Genomic DNA, 18431 nt, shown 5'->3' with positions numbered 1-18431 from the left:
TAATTCAAATAATTAAATTATTTGAACTTTTACTATAATGGACAACCGGCCTTCACGTGGCCTGTTTTCTTACAATCTGTTGCCATTAGGGCAACCCTGTCTCTGTCACCTCCACGTTTTCTGAAGACAAGTTACAGGTCAGCCTGCCAGAGAATCTCAACAATCTTCTTTCCTCCATTCCTCGCCCCCCACCAGGACGGGCCTTTGTTTAATGATACAGATCCCGGAAACCAGGACCAGTAAGACATCCTACAGGCATTTCAACGTCTGTCTTGTTTTATGCCTCTGTATTTGGCCCTTGGGACAACCGAAACACGACAGTGAAACGACAGGATAAAAAGAAAATTCTTTGAATTGTCCATTTTAAAGCATCTGATCTTTAAAATCTTTTGAGGGAAATTAAAAAAAAAAATGGTTTCCTCTTGTTAGTAGTTTTCTAAGGATCGGTATGCTCGCTCATTAACACCCGTCGGCGGTGCTTAATCAGCCAGCCAAGGAGTCCGGTTTTGGGAGCCAGGGAATCTAACTGGTTATTTGAATGACATGTTTCAGAGAGTCTAGAGATGGTTTTTAGTAGTTGCCAAACAAAATTTCCTTCTCGGGTAGGAGAGTTAAATTCACAACGTTCTACTGATCCCTCTCTTTTCTCCTAATATAAAGCCTTTTCAAGCCATTGAGATGGAAAAAATTACTTGCACCTGAGGTGGGAAAAAGAAAGAAAAGAGAGGAACCAATGATGATGCTCACATCTGGGTGTAAAAATGATGCCATGAGACTTTTGCCAAGAGCAATCATACAGGCAAACAAAAAGGAATTCTTCTAGAAAATGAGTCATGGAGTGAACTCGCTTATGGACCCTGAATTATGAACCAATTATGACTCACTCTATCCTGGAACTTCCTTCTGATTACCTTCCTTCTAAATTATCCCTCTGTGGGGATTTCTCTCTGCACAATTATACAATGGGGCTTCGATAAAGATTATAATAAAAACGGAAGGTTAGCTGGGTTCCCTTTGACTTCAGCGCTCTGATATTCATGGAAAGGGAATTAAGCCATGGCTAAGCTAAGAGTAGGACTTCTGAACTAAACTATTTTCCACTATTTTTAAGAAGTTTTATGGTTAACCAAAATAAAAATAACCCCTATAAAAATTAGGATCCACTTGAGTTTATGCAAAGCTGAAGTTTGAATAATCCACAGAACACGTAACCAACCAATACTTATTTGTAGCTGTGAAATTAATTTTATGGTCACTTTACAGTATTTCTACCTTCCTAATTATGTTTATTATTAAAATTAATTTTCATTCAAAACCATTATTAAATATTGGAAGTAAAAGGAGGTGGCCTAGAGTATTGTCTGGGATTAGAAATAGATCATGAATAATTTTCAAAGTCAATAATCCAGCAATAAATAACTGAGAATTGACAACACAACACTTAAAGGACAATCTTGCTTAAAAAAAAAAAAAAGTCATACCAATCAGCTTGATGTTATTGTCTTCATCTAGTAGCAAATTTTCTATCTTCAAGTCCCTGAAATAAACAAAACCACAGAATATTTCAGATAGGCATTTGAAATCGTGGAATGACATTTTGCTTCTGAAGGCAAACGAACTGTTTGAGAGCTACTTTGAACCAGCCCAAAAGCTTCCTGCCAAAACTCCACAATCGATAAGTAAATATTTATAAATATGATACAATTAATTGTTGCAGGCTGAAAAAGCCAAAGGATTTCAGAAAAACAGAGAGCACTGAGGGCAGAACACATCATGAGAAGTTTCCGGAAGGAGTGGGATCAAAGCTGAAACTTGGAATTTAAATAAACAAGGTTGGGAGAGAATGGAAGAATCATTCAAGACAGGCGCTGCCCAAACAGGTAGGGAAATACAAATGTGGCCACGTGTTTGTGAGCTGGTGAACAACACCAGCCGGGGGAAGCAGCCAAAAAAAATAAATAAATTGAAAGCTAACATAATTTATCAGTCCTTCAAACTCCATGCATGGAGCCCAAGTGTCATCCACAAATTGGCAGGTGATCATCCATTTAAGCAAGCAGATATCATGGTGGGCAGAAAAACGGACTCCAAAGATGTTGGCTCCTAATGCCTGGTATTACAACCGAGTGAATGTTAATGTTACATACCCAAAAGGAATTAAGTTTGCAGATGGAATGAAGATTGTTAATCAATCTGTGGGTGACTCTCATCATTGACACTGAGGGGACTTGAAGAGTGGAAGGGAGAATTGCACTCAGGTTCATGCTGAATGTGGGGTGCCTGTAGGATCTGTGCGAGCCGACTGTAAGCTCCTAGCCGGCAGGAAACATGGCAGCAGGAAACATGGCGGCCCTGCTTACCACTGCAGCCCCAGGACCTTTGCACATCCCAGGTACTCAGTAAATACAAATGAATCTACATTACCAAAGAGATCGTTCTGGATTTCAGAAGGAAAAAACATGGGCAAAAGTATACATTTGGTCATCAAAACCATCTAAGTTGATGATTACAGAATAAGCATCTTTAAGCTGTCAACTCAGACACACCTTGAGTATTAGATCTATAAGAACATTCTTCTCTTACAAACACACACACACACCATGTTCCCTTCCATGGTTTTGAAACACACGGCATTTTTGGTACAGTTTTTTTATTTTTCCCACTTTTGAACAGAGGCACAGGCAAAAGAAATCCTTTTTCCTCATATCTCTACTGAAGAGAATAGAATAGTGAAATCATGATAAGCAAACAACACTACATCAAAGTCGTGAGACAAAAGGGAGCAGTTGCTAGGGCTTTTAGTAAACGGAGAGCAGTGTCCCATTTCACGGGGACAGATGCTCACAGCTCGGTCCCAGCCGTAGCAGCTCATCCTCTTCTCCAAGAGGAACTAGAAATCTGGATTTTATCCCAATTTTTAAATGCTGGCAACAAATTCACATTTCAAAACAGTAACAACCACCGCTGCATGGGCCAACCTTGCTGGCAAGACATGGCCTGCAAACTACCAATTTTCAACCTCAGTACGGCGGGGAGGGGAAGCTGAGCCTGGAAAGGACATGAGATTGCCCAGGGAGAGAATGTGGGGGAGAGGAGGGAAGTCGGGGACACTGCTGTCCCAGGAACAAGGAAGGGAAGCATTGGGAAGCATTTCAAGATAGGAAGAAGTCAAGTGCAGAAAAAGGTGAGCTCTTTTAAAAAGCATCCAATATCTTTCAAAATTGGAAGGCGGCTGGTAGTGTTAGGGCTGGACACTTGGATGAGCAAGGAGGTCTGAGTTGAAACTTGCAGCTAGGGCATATGGATATCCCCCAATCCACATGCACCCACCAACTGGGAGGTGGGAGGAAGAATTGGATCCTTTCACTTGGATCCAGCTGAAACAATACACAGACTATTATAAACTATGTCAGCCTTTAAAGGGTATCATGTATGTCCAAATGCAGGATGACCCCAAATATACAATAATCTTCCCCTCATTTTTCCAATGGGAAGACTCTGTCCCTCAGTAAAGGCTTTTTGGAAAACAAAAGTATATAAATTTTTAAAATGCAATGGAATGATCAAACGACTATCTACAAAGCTGCACTATCGTGTTTAAGAGCATATGCCATAACATTAACTTTAGAAATATTATTCCCACACCTTCACAGTTCATGAAACAGTGTCACTGAAACTTGTCACAGCCAGGAGGAGGCTGACAGTCTTTGTGCCATATTACCAGAGTAGCATGATCTTAAAGTTGACTGGATGTTTGTCACAAAGCACTTTTTAAATCTCTTGCTGGAATCTTATCACAAGCCATGTAAATAATAAGCGCCCATTTAAAATTTCTATATAAATTAACTACTCAGTGAATTGTTTTTAGAGTTGTCTCCCAAGCCCTCACAGTGGTGAGGTCATATCGCTAGAAGTTATTATTAAAGCCATGTAAAACGTCCTGGCCTCCCCTTCTATCCATTTCCTTGGGAGGTTTCTCGAGCTCCCTGAGTCATAAGTGAGTCCAGGTGAGACACATCCTCTTTTCGGAGGAGAACCAGGACATGCTCTAATCTGACCTTATATTCAAGCATATACGGTAATTCCAAAAAACCAGCATGCGCACACAAAACAGTGGGCCAGCAATAGCCCAAACTGTTACCCTGTGAAAACTGATTATAAAGCAGCAGTGCTATTTAAATCTAAAGGAAGGCCACAGTTTGTTTCTAGCGAAATTAAACCTCCTTCCCTGGAAAGAATGGAAGCCACACTAAGGCACTGAAGGAGAAATTTGGTTCAGAACATACACTATGGAGAAAAACAATTTAAAGAGGTGAGGTATAAGAAAGCAATTGCCAAGAATTGTAAAGCTAAGCTGGATAATTCTGGGACCATAAAAGCTAGAGAACAACCACAATGATTAGAAGAATGATATAAATGGGAGACTAAAAATAAGAAAAAATGCAAAAGAAAAAAAAAATGCCCACTTTTGGGAAATCGGGAAAATGTCATAAAACCAGGGGAGGAAGTATAAAATGTAATTATTAGGCAAAATGAAAAAAATGAAATCGGTTTTCATTTTTACCCACCGCATCCCATAGTAACCTACTCCAGCCCCTGAAGCAAATGCTCAGAACAAACCTGTTCACCGGTTGTTTGCCCCTGTATGACCCTTCTGTCAATGTGCCTAAAAGATTTCAGCAATAACCAATCTAACTGCCTAAAGATTCCATGACTAGTTAAAGGTGAGCTCCATTAGTCTCTGTCCAGGAGATGAGTGAACCTAATCCACCCAAATTAAAGGAACATTCAACTGCTTTTGGCTTCATCTAGTTCTACCTCCTGCCTTGTCTTTCGAAAGATATCTAGAAGGAGGAGGACAACATTCTCCTTCTGACTCGTTAGGAAGAAAGGCTTTAAAATCATATTTTTAGAAGTCCTTTTTGACTAGGTATTTGCTCAAAAGAGTCAAAAATGTGTGGACATAAATGTTCCTAGCAGCTTTATTCATAATTGCCAAAACTTGGAAGCAACCAACCTGTCCAGTAGGTGAATGGATAAACCAACGGTGGTCCACCCAGACAATGGAATGTTCTTCAGCAATGAGAAGAAATGAGCTATCAAGTCATGAAAAGCCAAGGAGGAAGCCAAATGCATGTTTCTTTTCTTTTTTTTTTTTAAAGATTTTATTTATTTATTTGACAGAGAGAGAGAGCATGAGCAGGGAGGGAGGAGCAAGGGCAGAGGGAGAAGCAGGCTCCCCGCTGAGCAGGGAGCCCGATGCGGGACTCGATCCCAGGACCCTGGGATCATGACCTGAGCCAAAAGCAGACGCTTAACCGACTGAGCCACCCAGGTGCCCCAAATGCATGTTTCTAAGTGAAAGAAGCCGATCTGAAAAGGCTACACACTGTGTAATTCCAACCATAGATCCTCTGGAAAAGACAAAACTCTGGAGACAGTAACAAGATCCCTGACAGCCTGAGGGAGGAGGAGGAGGTTGAATAGGTGGAGCATATTTTTTTTATATAGGTGGTGAAATTATTCTTTATGATCGTGACATCATGCATTTGTCAAAACCCACAGAACTATACACCACTGGAGCAAACCCTAATGTAAACTGTGGACCTTAGTTACTAATGATCTATCAGTTTCGGTTCATCAATCCTAACAAATGTCCTGCGCTATTAACAAGATATTAACAGGGAAAACAATGTGGAAGGGGGGATGGGAAGGCATGTGGGAACTCGACAGTTTCAGCACATTTTTCTGTAACCCCTAAAACGGCTGTAAAAAATAAAGTTTATTAATTCTTTAAAAGTAGCTTTTGGGATTTTTTCCCCTTCCTAGGAGATCAGTCCTAGGAATGTTATGGCTACAGTCAAGTGGCCTCACCCAGGATGTTCACTGCCGAGGGAGCATCCTTACCCCTGAAATTAATTATGAGTCCCATTCAGCACAGTGGGCCACTCAGAGCCTCTGCCCAGCTAATCGGCAATGACCAAAGAGGCCACAAAATATTCCCAAGAGACCACAGAACTGAGAGACACCTCTTTGAATAATAAAAGAGGGATGAATCTATTCACAAGGTTTTAGTGTGAGCGTATCAAGAAAATACTGGTAGGCCTCTGTTATCCAGAAAACCTCCCCGTGGTCCATGTGAAAAGCATTGTACTTACCCTAGTTTCACCACCAAGAACAAAATATTTGGCTCTGTTAAGTGTCAGATTTGACATAGGGGAAGGAAGGTTCTGGACAGCTGACTGGTTCGCACTTGATGGAGGCAATGCTCAATTTCACAGTAATGCTCCTGGATCTGATTAATCACTTTATAGAGGGGAGAGAGAAGTAGGAGGCTCTTCCCACGGTCCTGCAGTGTGAGGAGTTTCTCCTTGTGGCAGGCAGACTGGAAGTTCAGAGTAAACTTGTAACACAGGAAAAAAAGGGAAGGGAAGAAAAAGGCCCCTGGATGGGGGGAAACAGCTTTTTCCTTGGCCAAAGGAGCTTCAAAGAGGAGTCAGGACAAGCAAGAAAGGGGACAGGGCGTGCCCTAATATAAGGGGGCACCAGAGGACCGGGTTACCTGGCCAATGCTGGGGTGGGTGGTGGGGGGGTGCATGTGTCTTGGGAATTTACTAAAGGAAATTACCATGTGTCTTGGGAACAAAGGAGGGAGCCAGCCCAGAAAAGGCCTCCCAGGGTTCAGGCACAGAGTCTTCTCTGGAAACTGGGCAGTTCTGGGAGAAATGCCCAAGGGTCTCTCTTCACAGCGCTCTGCAGACCTGACCTTGGTTACCCGGGTGTATTGTGCTTCGGGAAGGGGGAGACTGGGCGAGGTTGGTGGGTGTTTCTCCAGAGACTGAGAGGACCCAAGGGGGAAAGCCCTAAGCACCAGCCCTTTGTTCTAGTTTATTTCAAAAGAACAAGCTCCAACAGGACTAACAATTAAAGGTTCACCCACAGGCTACCAAGCACACCCCTCCGCCCCCCCCTGCACCTACTCATTCACCCACACTCTCCTTTCGTTTCTTGAATGATGGAATCTCTAAGGTTTGGAGGCTAGCCACCAAGAACTCCAGTCACAGCCCTCCCAGAGGGGTGTGTGTCAGGGAGGACCCGGCTGCCATAACAAACATACGGGGTCCTGGTGCTCAGGGGGTGAGGGGAGGGGAAGCAGCTGCTGGGCGCCTTCAAAACAACTACAGCCGGGAGCAGTACTGGGGAAGCGTAGAGCGTGAGTGTGCACGTGCGTGTGTGCGTACCTGTGTGTGCGTGCATGTATGCGAGAGTGTGTGCTTGTATGTGTGTGCGTGCATGCATGCGTGTGCGTGGGTGGGCGGCACGTGCATGCGTGTGTGCGCATGTGTGTATATGGGTGGGGTGGGGCTGCACATGTGCACATGTGTGTGTGCGTGCACGCATGTGTGTGTGGGTGTGTGTGAGTGTGCATGTGAACACTGGGATGGGAGTGAAGGAAAGGTCGGGCCCCTAACAAACCTCAGGCCTAGACGAAGGGACCCCAGAGTGCATGCCCCTCGGGTGGAGACAGAAGATGAGAGTGAAGAACTGAGCGCAAGGTGCAGCCGGGGTTCAAGGCCGCGGAAAGCAGGCGGTGTGAGCCACGGAGGAGCCAGGAAGACCCGGGGCAGAGGCACTGAGCACAGTCTCAGGGCAAGACCCAGCAGCTGGGGACAAGGACAGACAGGCTCTCTAACTGACCAGCCTGTGGCCCTGGGCAAGTCATTCAAACATCGAGCGCCTGATTCTGGTGTGAAAAACGGCGTCCCAAGAGTAGCCGCCTGGCAGGCCCTGAGCAGGAGGAAGTGGGAAAATGTGCCCAAGCATTTGGTGGCCGCTCGGAGGCTAACCAGGAGGCTAACCAACCGCTAGCAGAGATGAGGTGAGAGGCTGGAGCCGAGGATAATAAAGGTGCTAAGACAAGTGCATTGCAGAGCCCAGAAGAGGCTTGAACGGGTCATTAATCAGGTGATAAGCAAACAGCACTGGGGGCCATCAGCCCTCAAATGAAAGATCAGGAAGCAGGAGCCCAGGGGGTGTCCAGAGCAAACTCAGACAGGATTAGGTCTGGAGGAGAAATTTGGGCCTGTGGAGATGGATTTTAGCAATAAGCTAAGAATAAAGCATCCAAGAAAAGCACATAACTCCCCAAGGCCATCAGCATTTTGCAGGAAACAAGAGGGTTTTTTTGGGTTAGGTTTATCTCTAAAAGCACTGTATGAAAAGCAAATGATTTTTTAATCACTGATTTACTTACAATATGGGCATTTTGAAAAAACAGAAGAATAATTTGTTAAGCATGTACCTAATTCATATATTCCAAATGAAACCTTTTATTGAGTTCCTACAGTGCTCCAGAAATGAACTGTTTATAAAATGAAAGAGCTGTTCAGTCACTAAAAAGATGCCACTCTACAGATTGTGACCTGAAAAATAAACAAATTGGTACTAAGTCAATGAAGAAACTCCTCCGAAATTCCAGGGACAGAATGGAATATTCCAGAACGAACACGGAGCTGGCTACCAGAACGCTTCCATCCCAGGGCCAACTCTAACACTAGCTGTGCTCATTCAACTTCCCCTTCATGCATTCAACAAAGTCTTGCTGTGTGCCTACCAGGCTCAATGCTGAGCTCGCTTGTGGCCTGTGCAGAAAACAGATATCAAACAAAGTCAGTTCTCGTTCGAAAAGTGTTTGGAAAGCAAAGCAGAAATGCAGTGTGAGTCTATGACCAGGGGGGCCTAGCCTGGAGAGCCGCCTGGAGGAGGTGAGCTTAGAGCGAGGACCTGAAGGATGAGCGGGATGAGTATAAGCCCAGGACATCCGTGAGGCCTTGAGCACACAGAACGCAAGCTTTGGTTTCCCAGGCACAGAATGAATGAGGTGGGCTCAGAACTAATGAGAGCAAACACGTGCTCAGTACTTACTGTCTCAGTTTTGACACTTCACACGAATCGACTCATTCAATCTTCACAACAACCGCGTGAAGTGGATAATCCATTATCCCTATTGTGTAGGGAGGCACGAAAGCCTGAGTGATTTGCCTGATGCAACTTTTAAGTGGCAGAACCAGCACGTGGGTGTGGGAGGTCTGGCTTCAGAATCAACACCGCTGACCGCTGGATACCCCACTCCACAAAGCTGCTACGTTAGAGCTTTGTGAAATCTCGTATTTCCAATCGTATTTTCCAAACCCAGCTGAAACACAAAACCTTTGATATATATCACCGGCGCCTCCAGATAGGTGCTCTCTCTCAGCAGAAGGCCCTGGGATCCCAAACAGTTCCTGGATGTGAGCAGAAGTTACCCCTTCTCATCCGCCTTCTCCTCCCTCCCCTCTCCAAGAAAACCTAAGAGTTAAAAGAACTTAAGACCCTACCAGTGCTTCTTGTCAGGCCCAAGAGAACAAAGAAGCGCCCCTTCTCGTCCGCTGCATTCCTCTTGAGCACAGAAGGCCCTTTCCCAATATTGATGAATGAGTAAGGTCATGGCCTTGGGAGCGGTGGCGAGGACGTCCGTCCAAATACAGGCTCGCACTCCCTTTGATCATGTGTCTCCCCGTCCTGGTCCCGCGGGGCCCCAAGGCTTGTCTCTTCCTGCTTAGGGAGGGCGGTACTGTGTTACCCTGTGATGTTTTGTCTGCACAGTTTGATTGGACTTTGTTATTTTGAATGAACAGATGAATCTCAAATTAGCCTCTCGGTATAATCACACTTTTCACTGATCGATGTTAAGAGTCAACGTTCCATCGACAATAGGCAAATCATCAGGTTTTGGCATCGTGCTGGGTGAGCACGTTTGAGAGAAAAAAGAAAAAAACAAAAAAACAAAAAACCTCATATCTTAAACGTGGAGTATCTCAGGCAATCCTAACACGGGGTAATGAAGAAACGAGACCATACTCTACTTTTGTAAAAGCCACGGCCCTTTTAGAGCCAAAGACACAAAGGTCCTGGCAGGTCCAGTTTAAGACGAATTTCTCTGCCAGCTCAGGGAATCTGCTAGACAGAGCTCTGGTTTCCTTTTTTCTCTTTCCACTTACAATATTTACATGAGTTTTCAAGATTTGCTTCCTTTAAATGATATTTCAGTAGTTCTGAGTACATAATTAAATATTTAGATTTCGTGTCACAGGAAATGAAGGCTTTGCCAAGCATTAAGCTGAAAGGACACAAGGATATACTATCAGCCTAATCAGGAACTTCGCATTTAGAGCATCCTCCGACACACATAACCGAAAGCCCTTTAAATCATTGTATATACACAGCCACCAAAACTCACCCTAAATCCTTTTGGACGATCCAATCTATTTGCTCAGAAATCTTCCCAACGAGTGACTCCGGACCTCCCCTGAAATACTATACTCTCTTACTCATTTGCAAAATCTAACTTCAAAATAATTATGAAAGTCCATTCCATCTCTGCAGCATATAGGAGAGAAATTTCCACCATGGAGAGGGGCTACACTGAAGAGTACTCCCGCGGTAAGCTGGGTCAAGTATGCTAAAAATTGGCGCTATAAAATCTGGGAAAAAGACAAGTCATTCAGCTAATGTCACCCATGAGTCTCTTCCGAACAAACATCCTCATGTGACGTCTCCCCCACCTAACCCCCGACGTCCCGCGCACTGGCACTCATTAACATGATTGCTAGACAGAAACACGAAGAACTCCTCCAGGTTTCCCATCTTCTCTAATTTTAAAAGATCTGAGCCTCTGCCATTTCGGGCTGACGAATCTCTTTCCAAGGAGAGAGGAAGAAGTAGAACGCCAGAGATCAGAGGAAGAAAAGCGCACCGTCTTTGCTATCAAAACATTATTAAATTCATTCCTTTGACATTCTGACAGTAATTGCGCTGAGAGCGATTGGAATTTGTTAAAATTACTTTAAAAGGCTTGTTGAGAGTTTCCCGCGGGAGAGGCCGGGGAGCCACGCACAGCCCTCACTGGTTTTCCCCTGCTCGTCCAGGGTCTGCTGGGACCAGCAGAGTCCATTATCCCGGCTGATTCATTCCTGAGGTTTCTGCCTTTGTCATGGCCATAAACAAAGATAGAACCAGGCACACTCACCACCGTTGTTCTCCTAATCGTGGCAGAGCCATGACACAACAGGCTTCACAAGGGTATTGTGGGATAGAGCCAAAAATAGTGCTATTCACCTCAAATTTCTGAATGTTCCCTTCCTTGCTGATATAAACTCAAAGAGTTCTAATGAACCGAGATTTCATGACTACACGAAGAGATTCTCTCACCTCAGTGAGGAAACGATCCACCTGCAGGGACTGAGCCAGGGAACCACCCCGACGGTGGCCCTAGGCTTATGCACAAGGGGGCAGAGCATCCAATCCCATGAGTACAAGTTCTGTTAATGAAAGGCCTAGAGCTGCTTTCTTCGCTGATCACAACCTGAGTGGCTTTCAAACACGTAACACGCACCATGAGAAGCTGAATTTTTAAAAATATGTGTCTGGTCCAAAGGTCAAACACAGAGTTGCCATATGACCTAGCAGTTCCGCTCCTAAAGGTAGAATTCTACAAAAGAAGTGAAAACACATGTTCATGCTATAACCTGTATACGAAGGTTCATAGCAGCGTCGTTCACAGTAGCCAAAAGGTTGTAAACAGCCCAAATGTCCATAAACTGATGAATGGGTAAACAAAATGTGGTCTCTCCCTGCAACGGACTAGTACTCAGCCATAAAAAGGAGTGACGTACTGATAGATGGCACACTAGGGATGAATCTTGAAAACATGATGCTACGTAAAAAGAAGTCAATCCTAAAGACCGCATACTGTTTCCTTTTATACAAAATGTCTAGAACAGGCAAATCGGCAGACAGAAAGCAGATTAGCAGCTACCAGGCACTGGGAGGAGGGGGAGAATGGAGAGTGACTGCTGATGGGTACAGGGCTTTTTTTTTGGAGTGATGAAAATATTCCAAAATCAGATAGTGATAAGAGTTGCACAACTCTGTCAATATGTTAAAACGGCTGAATTGTACACTTCAAAATGAATTTCACTGTATGTGAATTGTACCTCAATACAAAAAAATGTCAAACATACGTGTGCATGTGTGTATACACATATATATACCCACACACATGCACATAACACATTTCATGACTTGATCTTGCTTTTTAAAATGATAATCAATGAGACATGACCCCTAATTTTTCTCAACAACCTAGAGTGATTATTAATCATAATTTCAAGAAGGAAGAACTATGCATTTATTGGTGAAGTCCACATTTCCTTGGGAGGAAAAGAGGGCCACTTTTTAAATATTTCTCTCTTTTTTTTCCATTTTCTTTTAATACAGAACTAAAAATGACAACATTGCTAAAAATGCTATTCCCATTCCCTTCTCCTTGTGGAGCTCCTCCTCAGGAGGGAACAGACTGGTCAAGAAAAAGTTTGATTTTCATAAGCATTCACAAGGTGAGTCTGGCTTATGGGAACCACCCCTCCCTTGCAAGAGCAAGTTCGCAATTTAAATGGTGATTCAATTCAGGTGAATAAAACAGCTATTGAGCAACCACCACATATAAGGCAAATACAGTGAAAACACCATCCCTAGCACTAGCTGAAAAACAATCTCATGCCATCTTAACATTGATTCTTCTTTCAGGCTCCTGAGTAACTGGTCTCATTATACTTTGCAAATAAGAAGAGCAGCCAACACTTAACATGGCCCTTATTATGTACCAAGCCCGGTTCCAAGCACTTTTCATATATTCACTCATAGCATTCTATCTATTAACCCTTACACCAACCATAAGACAAGTATCGTTATTATTCTCGTTTTACAGAAGAAGAGATTGAGGTTCAGAGTGGCTAAGTAATTAATTTGCCCAGGGTCACACAACTATGAAAGGGCAGAGCCAGGATGCAAACCCAGGCACTCTGGCTTCTGATGTCACTCTCTTAACCCCACGATGGCATTAACCCAGCTCACAAAATAATTCCATGACACATGCAGAAGAACTGTAAAGCACGCTGCAACCATTCAGCCTTGCGTGGAGCACACGGAAGCGCTGTCCGGCCATTCAGCACAGAGTCGGTGATCAGCAGCAGGGCAGGGCTCTTACCTGTGGACCACCCCAGCCCGGTGCAGGTGCTCCACGGCAGAGATGAGCTGCCTGATGTATCTGCGGGCTTCAGACTCCTCCAGCCGCTTCTTCTCATAGATCTTGTGCATGAGGTTGCCCCCGGGACATAGCTCCATGACCAGGTAATAGCTATTCTCCGTCTCTAAGATATCAAGGAGCTGGGTGATGTTGGGGTGGCGGATCATCTGCTGAATCTGCCCCTCTCGCCGAAGGTTCTTGGTGACATAAGTGTCCTTTTTGGCTCTCTTCTTGTCGATGACTTTTATGGCCACCTGAGGAAACACCGAGAACGTGGCTGTTGTCAGACATCGCGAGCAAAGGTTATTCCCTCATCATTCACAAGGACCCTAGGAAAGTACACAGCTACTTCTCTGTACCAGGAGAAAACCCTTATAAAATAAGCATCAGGGGGAAAAAGGAAAAGTGTAACATCAGGAACCAGATCCAATTATTAAGGAAGAGAGTAAAATTAGGCAAACTTGAATGGTCATCTGGAAGGCGCAGTGAAGAGTCAGTGTTGAACTTGGTTTTCCACAGCCTGAAATGCCAAGTTCTACTCCAGCCAAGGGCCTCTCCTGGCTCCCTCTCAGGCTGAGCATCCATCCAGGGGCTGGGATCCCCAGGACCTCCATTTCTGAAAGAGCTAAATCTGTCCCCATCTTCAGTTCTAGGGTGTGGCTGGGGACCTGAGGGATGCCATGCCCTCTCCTCTCTCCCGCCCTTTCTCTGCCCTGCACCAGGCCCTCTGGCCTCCAGTGTTCTCCTCTTCCCCTTGGTGAATTATGGTGCAAGTTAGCTCTTGGCCCTACATCAGGATCCTGGTGGTTGCTGCTCCAGGGCTATATCCCAGCTACGCACAGAACACCCCTCCTGGGTCACTGCCCTCACAATCAACATGTCACATGCACAGACCCTCCAGCTTTGCATAAAGGCAGGGGAAGAGGGAGGAGGGGGATTTTGTCTTTTCCAGCCAGATCTGCACCCCTTCCCTTTGGTGGCATTCACCTCCCTGCTCACCAGGCCCTAAAACACACCACTGTTTTTGCCCTTTACGACTTCGCTCCTCTTGCTATGGGACCAGCCGCTGACATCATGTCGATTCCTTCTGCTGATGCCTCCTCACCCTTCCTTCCTCTCTGTTCCCACGCCACTGATCCGGTTTATTTAGGACTATGCCTCCAGCACCCAGATGCACCATCCCTGGAACTCGAACAACCCAAGGGACGTATCCGTGGAAGGCTACTGAGCCACAGGGTGTGGGACCCAAAGAGTGGTTCTTCCACCTCTATTTATTTCCTTTTTGTGTGATTATATTTTATAACTTTCATAATATACTCAATATATTAGTACAGAGTTATGATATAGATCAAAAAATAAATGATTGGTAGATGATTGACAGACAATATTTGCAGTGAGGAGTTCACACATTTTTTCCTGACATAGGTTTGTGATTAAAAAATCAATTCAGTCTTGGGGGCGCCTGGGTGGTTCAGTCAGTTAAGCGTCTGCCTTTGGCTCAGGTCATGATCTCAGGGTCCTGGGATCGAGCCCCGCGTCGGGCTCCCTGCTTAGGGAGGAGTCTCCTTCTCCCTCTATCCCCACCCCCGCTCATGCTCTCTCTCTCTCTCTCTCTCACTCTCAATCTCTTTCAAATAAATAAATAAAATCCTTAATAATAATAATAATAATTAAGTCTGGCCACCACTAGCCTGGACTATGACATCAATGCCCTACCCCTTTTCCCTGGTGCTTGTCTTGGCTGCCCTTGAAGTCACTCTATGCTCTGCCTCAAAATCACTGGGTCTGGAACTCTGATTTCTCGCTTAAAGCTCTTTGGGACTCACCGCTGCCTACAATGCAAGGTCCACACTCCCTGGCCCAGCACTCAAGCTCCTCCAACCAGGCCAACCCCAGCTGCCCTGGGAGCCAGTCTCCTCTTTCTCCCGAATACACACTGGGTTACCCTCCAAGCTTGTGTTCATGCCACCACCCCCAACCCATCCGAACACCCCAGTCCTGAAGCCGCTAACTCAAGTCCCACCTCCCTCCCAGAGGGTGCTTTCTCTCCTTTTCCCTAGGGCCCACCACAGCCATCAGCTGCAGTCCCACTGAGCACTCAGCCCTTGAAGCAGGGACCACTCTCCTCTTCATCACGCGCAGCCCTGCATAAACAGTAAGGGACCAACAGGTTACCACCCGAGCGAATCATTGAACCTTTTTATTTTTAACCACTGATGCAAAAATAGCTGTGAATAGCTTAATTTATTCTCTCTTCTGGAGAGCAGAGTCTCACTTATTTTTTTAAAATTTTTAAATTGACATATAACAGTACAGTAATTTTAGGTAGATGGCATACTGATTTGAGATGGTGTAGATCCTCCAAATGGATTACCACAATAAATTTAGTTAACATCCATCACTACACATAGTTATAACTTGCGTGTGTGTGTGTGTGTGATAGGAACTTTTAAGATGTTCTGCCTCAGCAACTTTCAAATATACAAGACGGTATTGTTAACTATAGTCATCATGCTGTATGTTATAACCCTAGGACTTATTTATCTGATAACTGGAAGTTTGTGCCTTTTGAACCCCTTCACCCATTTTAATGGGGGATTTTCAGGTCCTTAATCCAAAAATATGACTAAGAGGGGACAATCGGCCAACGGACAGACAAGCTGGGGGTCTGCTGTAGCCCAAGTCAGGCTGAGGCTGAGGCTGTCCCCCCACTCTGGCTGTAGTTTGGCCCCAACAAGGTCAGGAAATGCTAGATTAAAAGCTTTAAAAACTGTACTCATTTGTGACCCTCCCCCCCCAAAAAAATATATACACAAATATATACACACACATGCACACACACACACATGCACAGACATCCACAGACATCCGCACCCACATATACACACATATGGGTGTGCATGTGCATACCCATATGTGTGCGTGCGCATATCCCTATGTACATATCCATTGTCTCGTGAGGGTGGAGAGAAAGAGCGATGCTGAAAAGTACAATTAGATTCTGTCTCTGCTTGAGTCTGTGTTGCAATGTTTTAAAAATTACACCCTCTGGCAATGAAGTTCTTAAAAGTCCTATGAACAAACAATAGTCTGAAAGCCCGGCAGTAATACAATCTGCCTTTTTCAACAGAGCACACAATAATTATTAGGATAATTTATTTAGCTCTTCAATTGTCTGTCGTAGGTTATATAACGGCCACCCAAGGACTTTCAGTCCTACTCCCTGGAGCGTGTGAATGGGGCCTTATTCGGAAAAAGTGAAGGATTTTGAGATGAGATTAACCGGGACCCTCCGGTGGGCCCTAATACACACTGGCATCAAGTGTCTTTATGAAACAGAGGCCGGGGGGGAGATTTCGCACAAATACCCAGAGGAGCAGGCTGTGGAAAGGAGGAGAGAGACGGCGGCGGCGGCCCACAAGCCAGGGCGTCCCGCAGCTACCAGAACCATCGGAGGGAGCATGGCCCTGGCAACACCTTGAGTTTGGGCCAATGACATTGACTTTGGACTTCTGGCCTCCAGAACTGCGAGAGAATACATTCCTGTTGCTTTAAGCCACCAAGTGTGCGGGGCTCTGTCACGTAGCCCCAGGACACTAGCACACCAGATGTGCCCCCCTGTCACTGGGTACCTGGGTTCCCACGCTCTGCTGGTTCTGAGAACCCCCCAAGTGAAGGCCCTGAGCCCCCCAAGTCACCCCACTAACCCCCCGCTCCATTTCCACGCACCACCCCAGCCCCAGGCTTTTTACTTCACCCCGGACACTTATCACCTCTGCCTTGATAATACTGAAAACGGAATGCCGTTCTTGATTACATCAGCGTCATCTCTAACAACTGAAATGGGAAACACTGAGCGGGAAATTAAGGGAAAGGCAGTCAATGATCAGCAAAGGGAGGCATCTAATTTAATTTGACAGTAATCAGAGATTTGCAGGCAGAGTAGATCCAACACTGATTCTACGAGGTGGAATCTCGGCATGCTGATGGGTCTCTTGCCGAAAAGAGAAACTGCTTGAGTCAGGAGAGTTGTATCAAGTAAAAATTAAATGGGGGCAGACTCAAGCTGAGGACCAAGGCCAAGGACCCAACTGAAAGCGTGTGTTTGGGGAGGGGTGGGTGGTGGGGGGGGTGTCAAGGGGGTACGGAAGCCTGGATGTCATCCTCGGCACATCAAGAGAAACAATCTTGCTGTGGAAGGTGAATCCAACGACTGCAGCTCTTCAACAGACTCAAGTTGCAAAGTCTCCCGAAATCTTACAAAGGGATCCGTTTTCAAAGACTGCCCCCATGTTCCCAAGAGGAGTTGCCAAGTCTTGCGGGGGTGGTGGAAAATGAACAGAGAGAGAATAACACGGCTCCAGTGGACCACAGTTGAAATGGATTATTCACCAACTTCTCTCATTAAGTAAGAAATTGCATTTCTCACAACCTGGCAACTCCTACCGTCCTCTACCACCCCTCCCCCCGCTCCCACCAAAAAAAAAAAAAATGCCTACCAGTGATGGATAAGATCAGCAAATTTAAATAGCTAAGCTCCTAAGAAAGGAAAGGAAATCCCCCCAAGACCAAAATAATGAGTATATCTAAGATAACTGGATGGTAGCTATGTAAAGATACAGGAGATGGGCACCTGGGTGGCATGTTGGATTAAATGTCCCACTCTTGGCTTTGGCTCAGGTCCTGATCTCAGGGTTGTGAGATCGACCCTGACTCAGGCTCTAATCACCGTGGTGTCTGCTTGAGATTCTCTCTCCCTCTCCCTCTCCCCCTCCCGCTTGTGCACTCTCTCTCTCTCTCTAAAATAAATAAATAAATGCTTGGGGCGGGGGGGGAGGGGAGATGCAGGAGAGAAGGGGTATCTGCAGGTAAGAAGATCCTGAGGATGAAAAGGAAAAGGTGGGGGGGGCGCCTGGGTGGCTCAGTCCTTAAGCGTCTGCCTTCGGCTCAGGTCATGATCCCAGGGTCCTGGGATCGAGCCCCGCATCGGGCTCCCTGCTCAGCGGGAAGCCTGCTTCTCCCTCTCCCACTCCCCCTGCTTGTGTTCCCTCTCTCTCTGTGTCTCTCCCAGTCAAATAAATAAATAAAATCTTAAAAAAAAAAAGGAAAGGAAAAGGTGGGGGAGTCTGCTCTGCATGGAAGGGGAGGAGCAACACAGGAAAGGGGGAGGAGCTCAAGTGCTTGGATCCCAATTTGACAGGAGAAAGATGAGTAGCAGAAAAGAAATCGTAAACTGTGGAAAGAGCCAAGATGTCCATCGACAGATGAATGGATAAAGAAGATGTGGTATATATATACAATGGAA

General features: G+C 45.4%; 1 protein-coding gene across 1 annotated transcript in view; it reads right to left on the bottom strand.

Annotated features, from left to right (window-relative positions):
• The window catches only part of HUNK (hormonally up-regulated Neu-associated kinase), a 101612-nt gene that overhangs the window by 46654 nt on the left and 36527 nt on the right, over positions 1 to 18431 (bottom strand). The window contains exons 2-3 of the mRNA XM_081799304.1: positions 13088 to 13380; positions 1482 to 1537 (exon numbers count right to left, since the gene is read on the bottom strand). Of these exons, the coding sequence (XP_081655430.1) occupies positions 1482 to 1537; positions 13088 to 13380 (349 nt within the window). The remainder of the gene's footprint in view (positions 1 to 1481; positions 1538 to 13087; positions 13381 to 18431) is intronic.

This window comes from Leptonychotes weddellii, chromosome 1 (genome assembly GCF_054177405.1).
Source record: "Leptonychotes weddellii isolate Sample4059 chromosome 1, ASM5417740v2, whole genome shotgun sequence".
Taxonomy (NCBI): Eukaryota; Metazoa; Chordata; class Mammalia; order Carnivora; family Phocidae; genus Leptonychotes; species Leptonychotes weddellii.
This window is presented reverse-complemented; position numbering and strand designations above follow the sequence as displayed.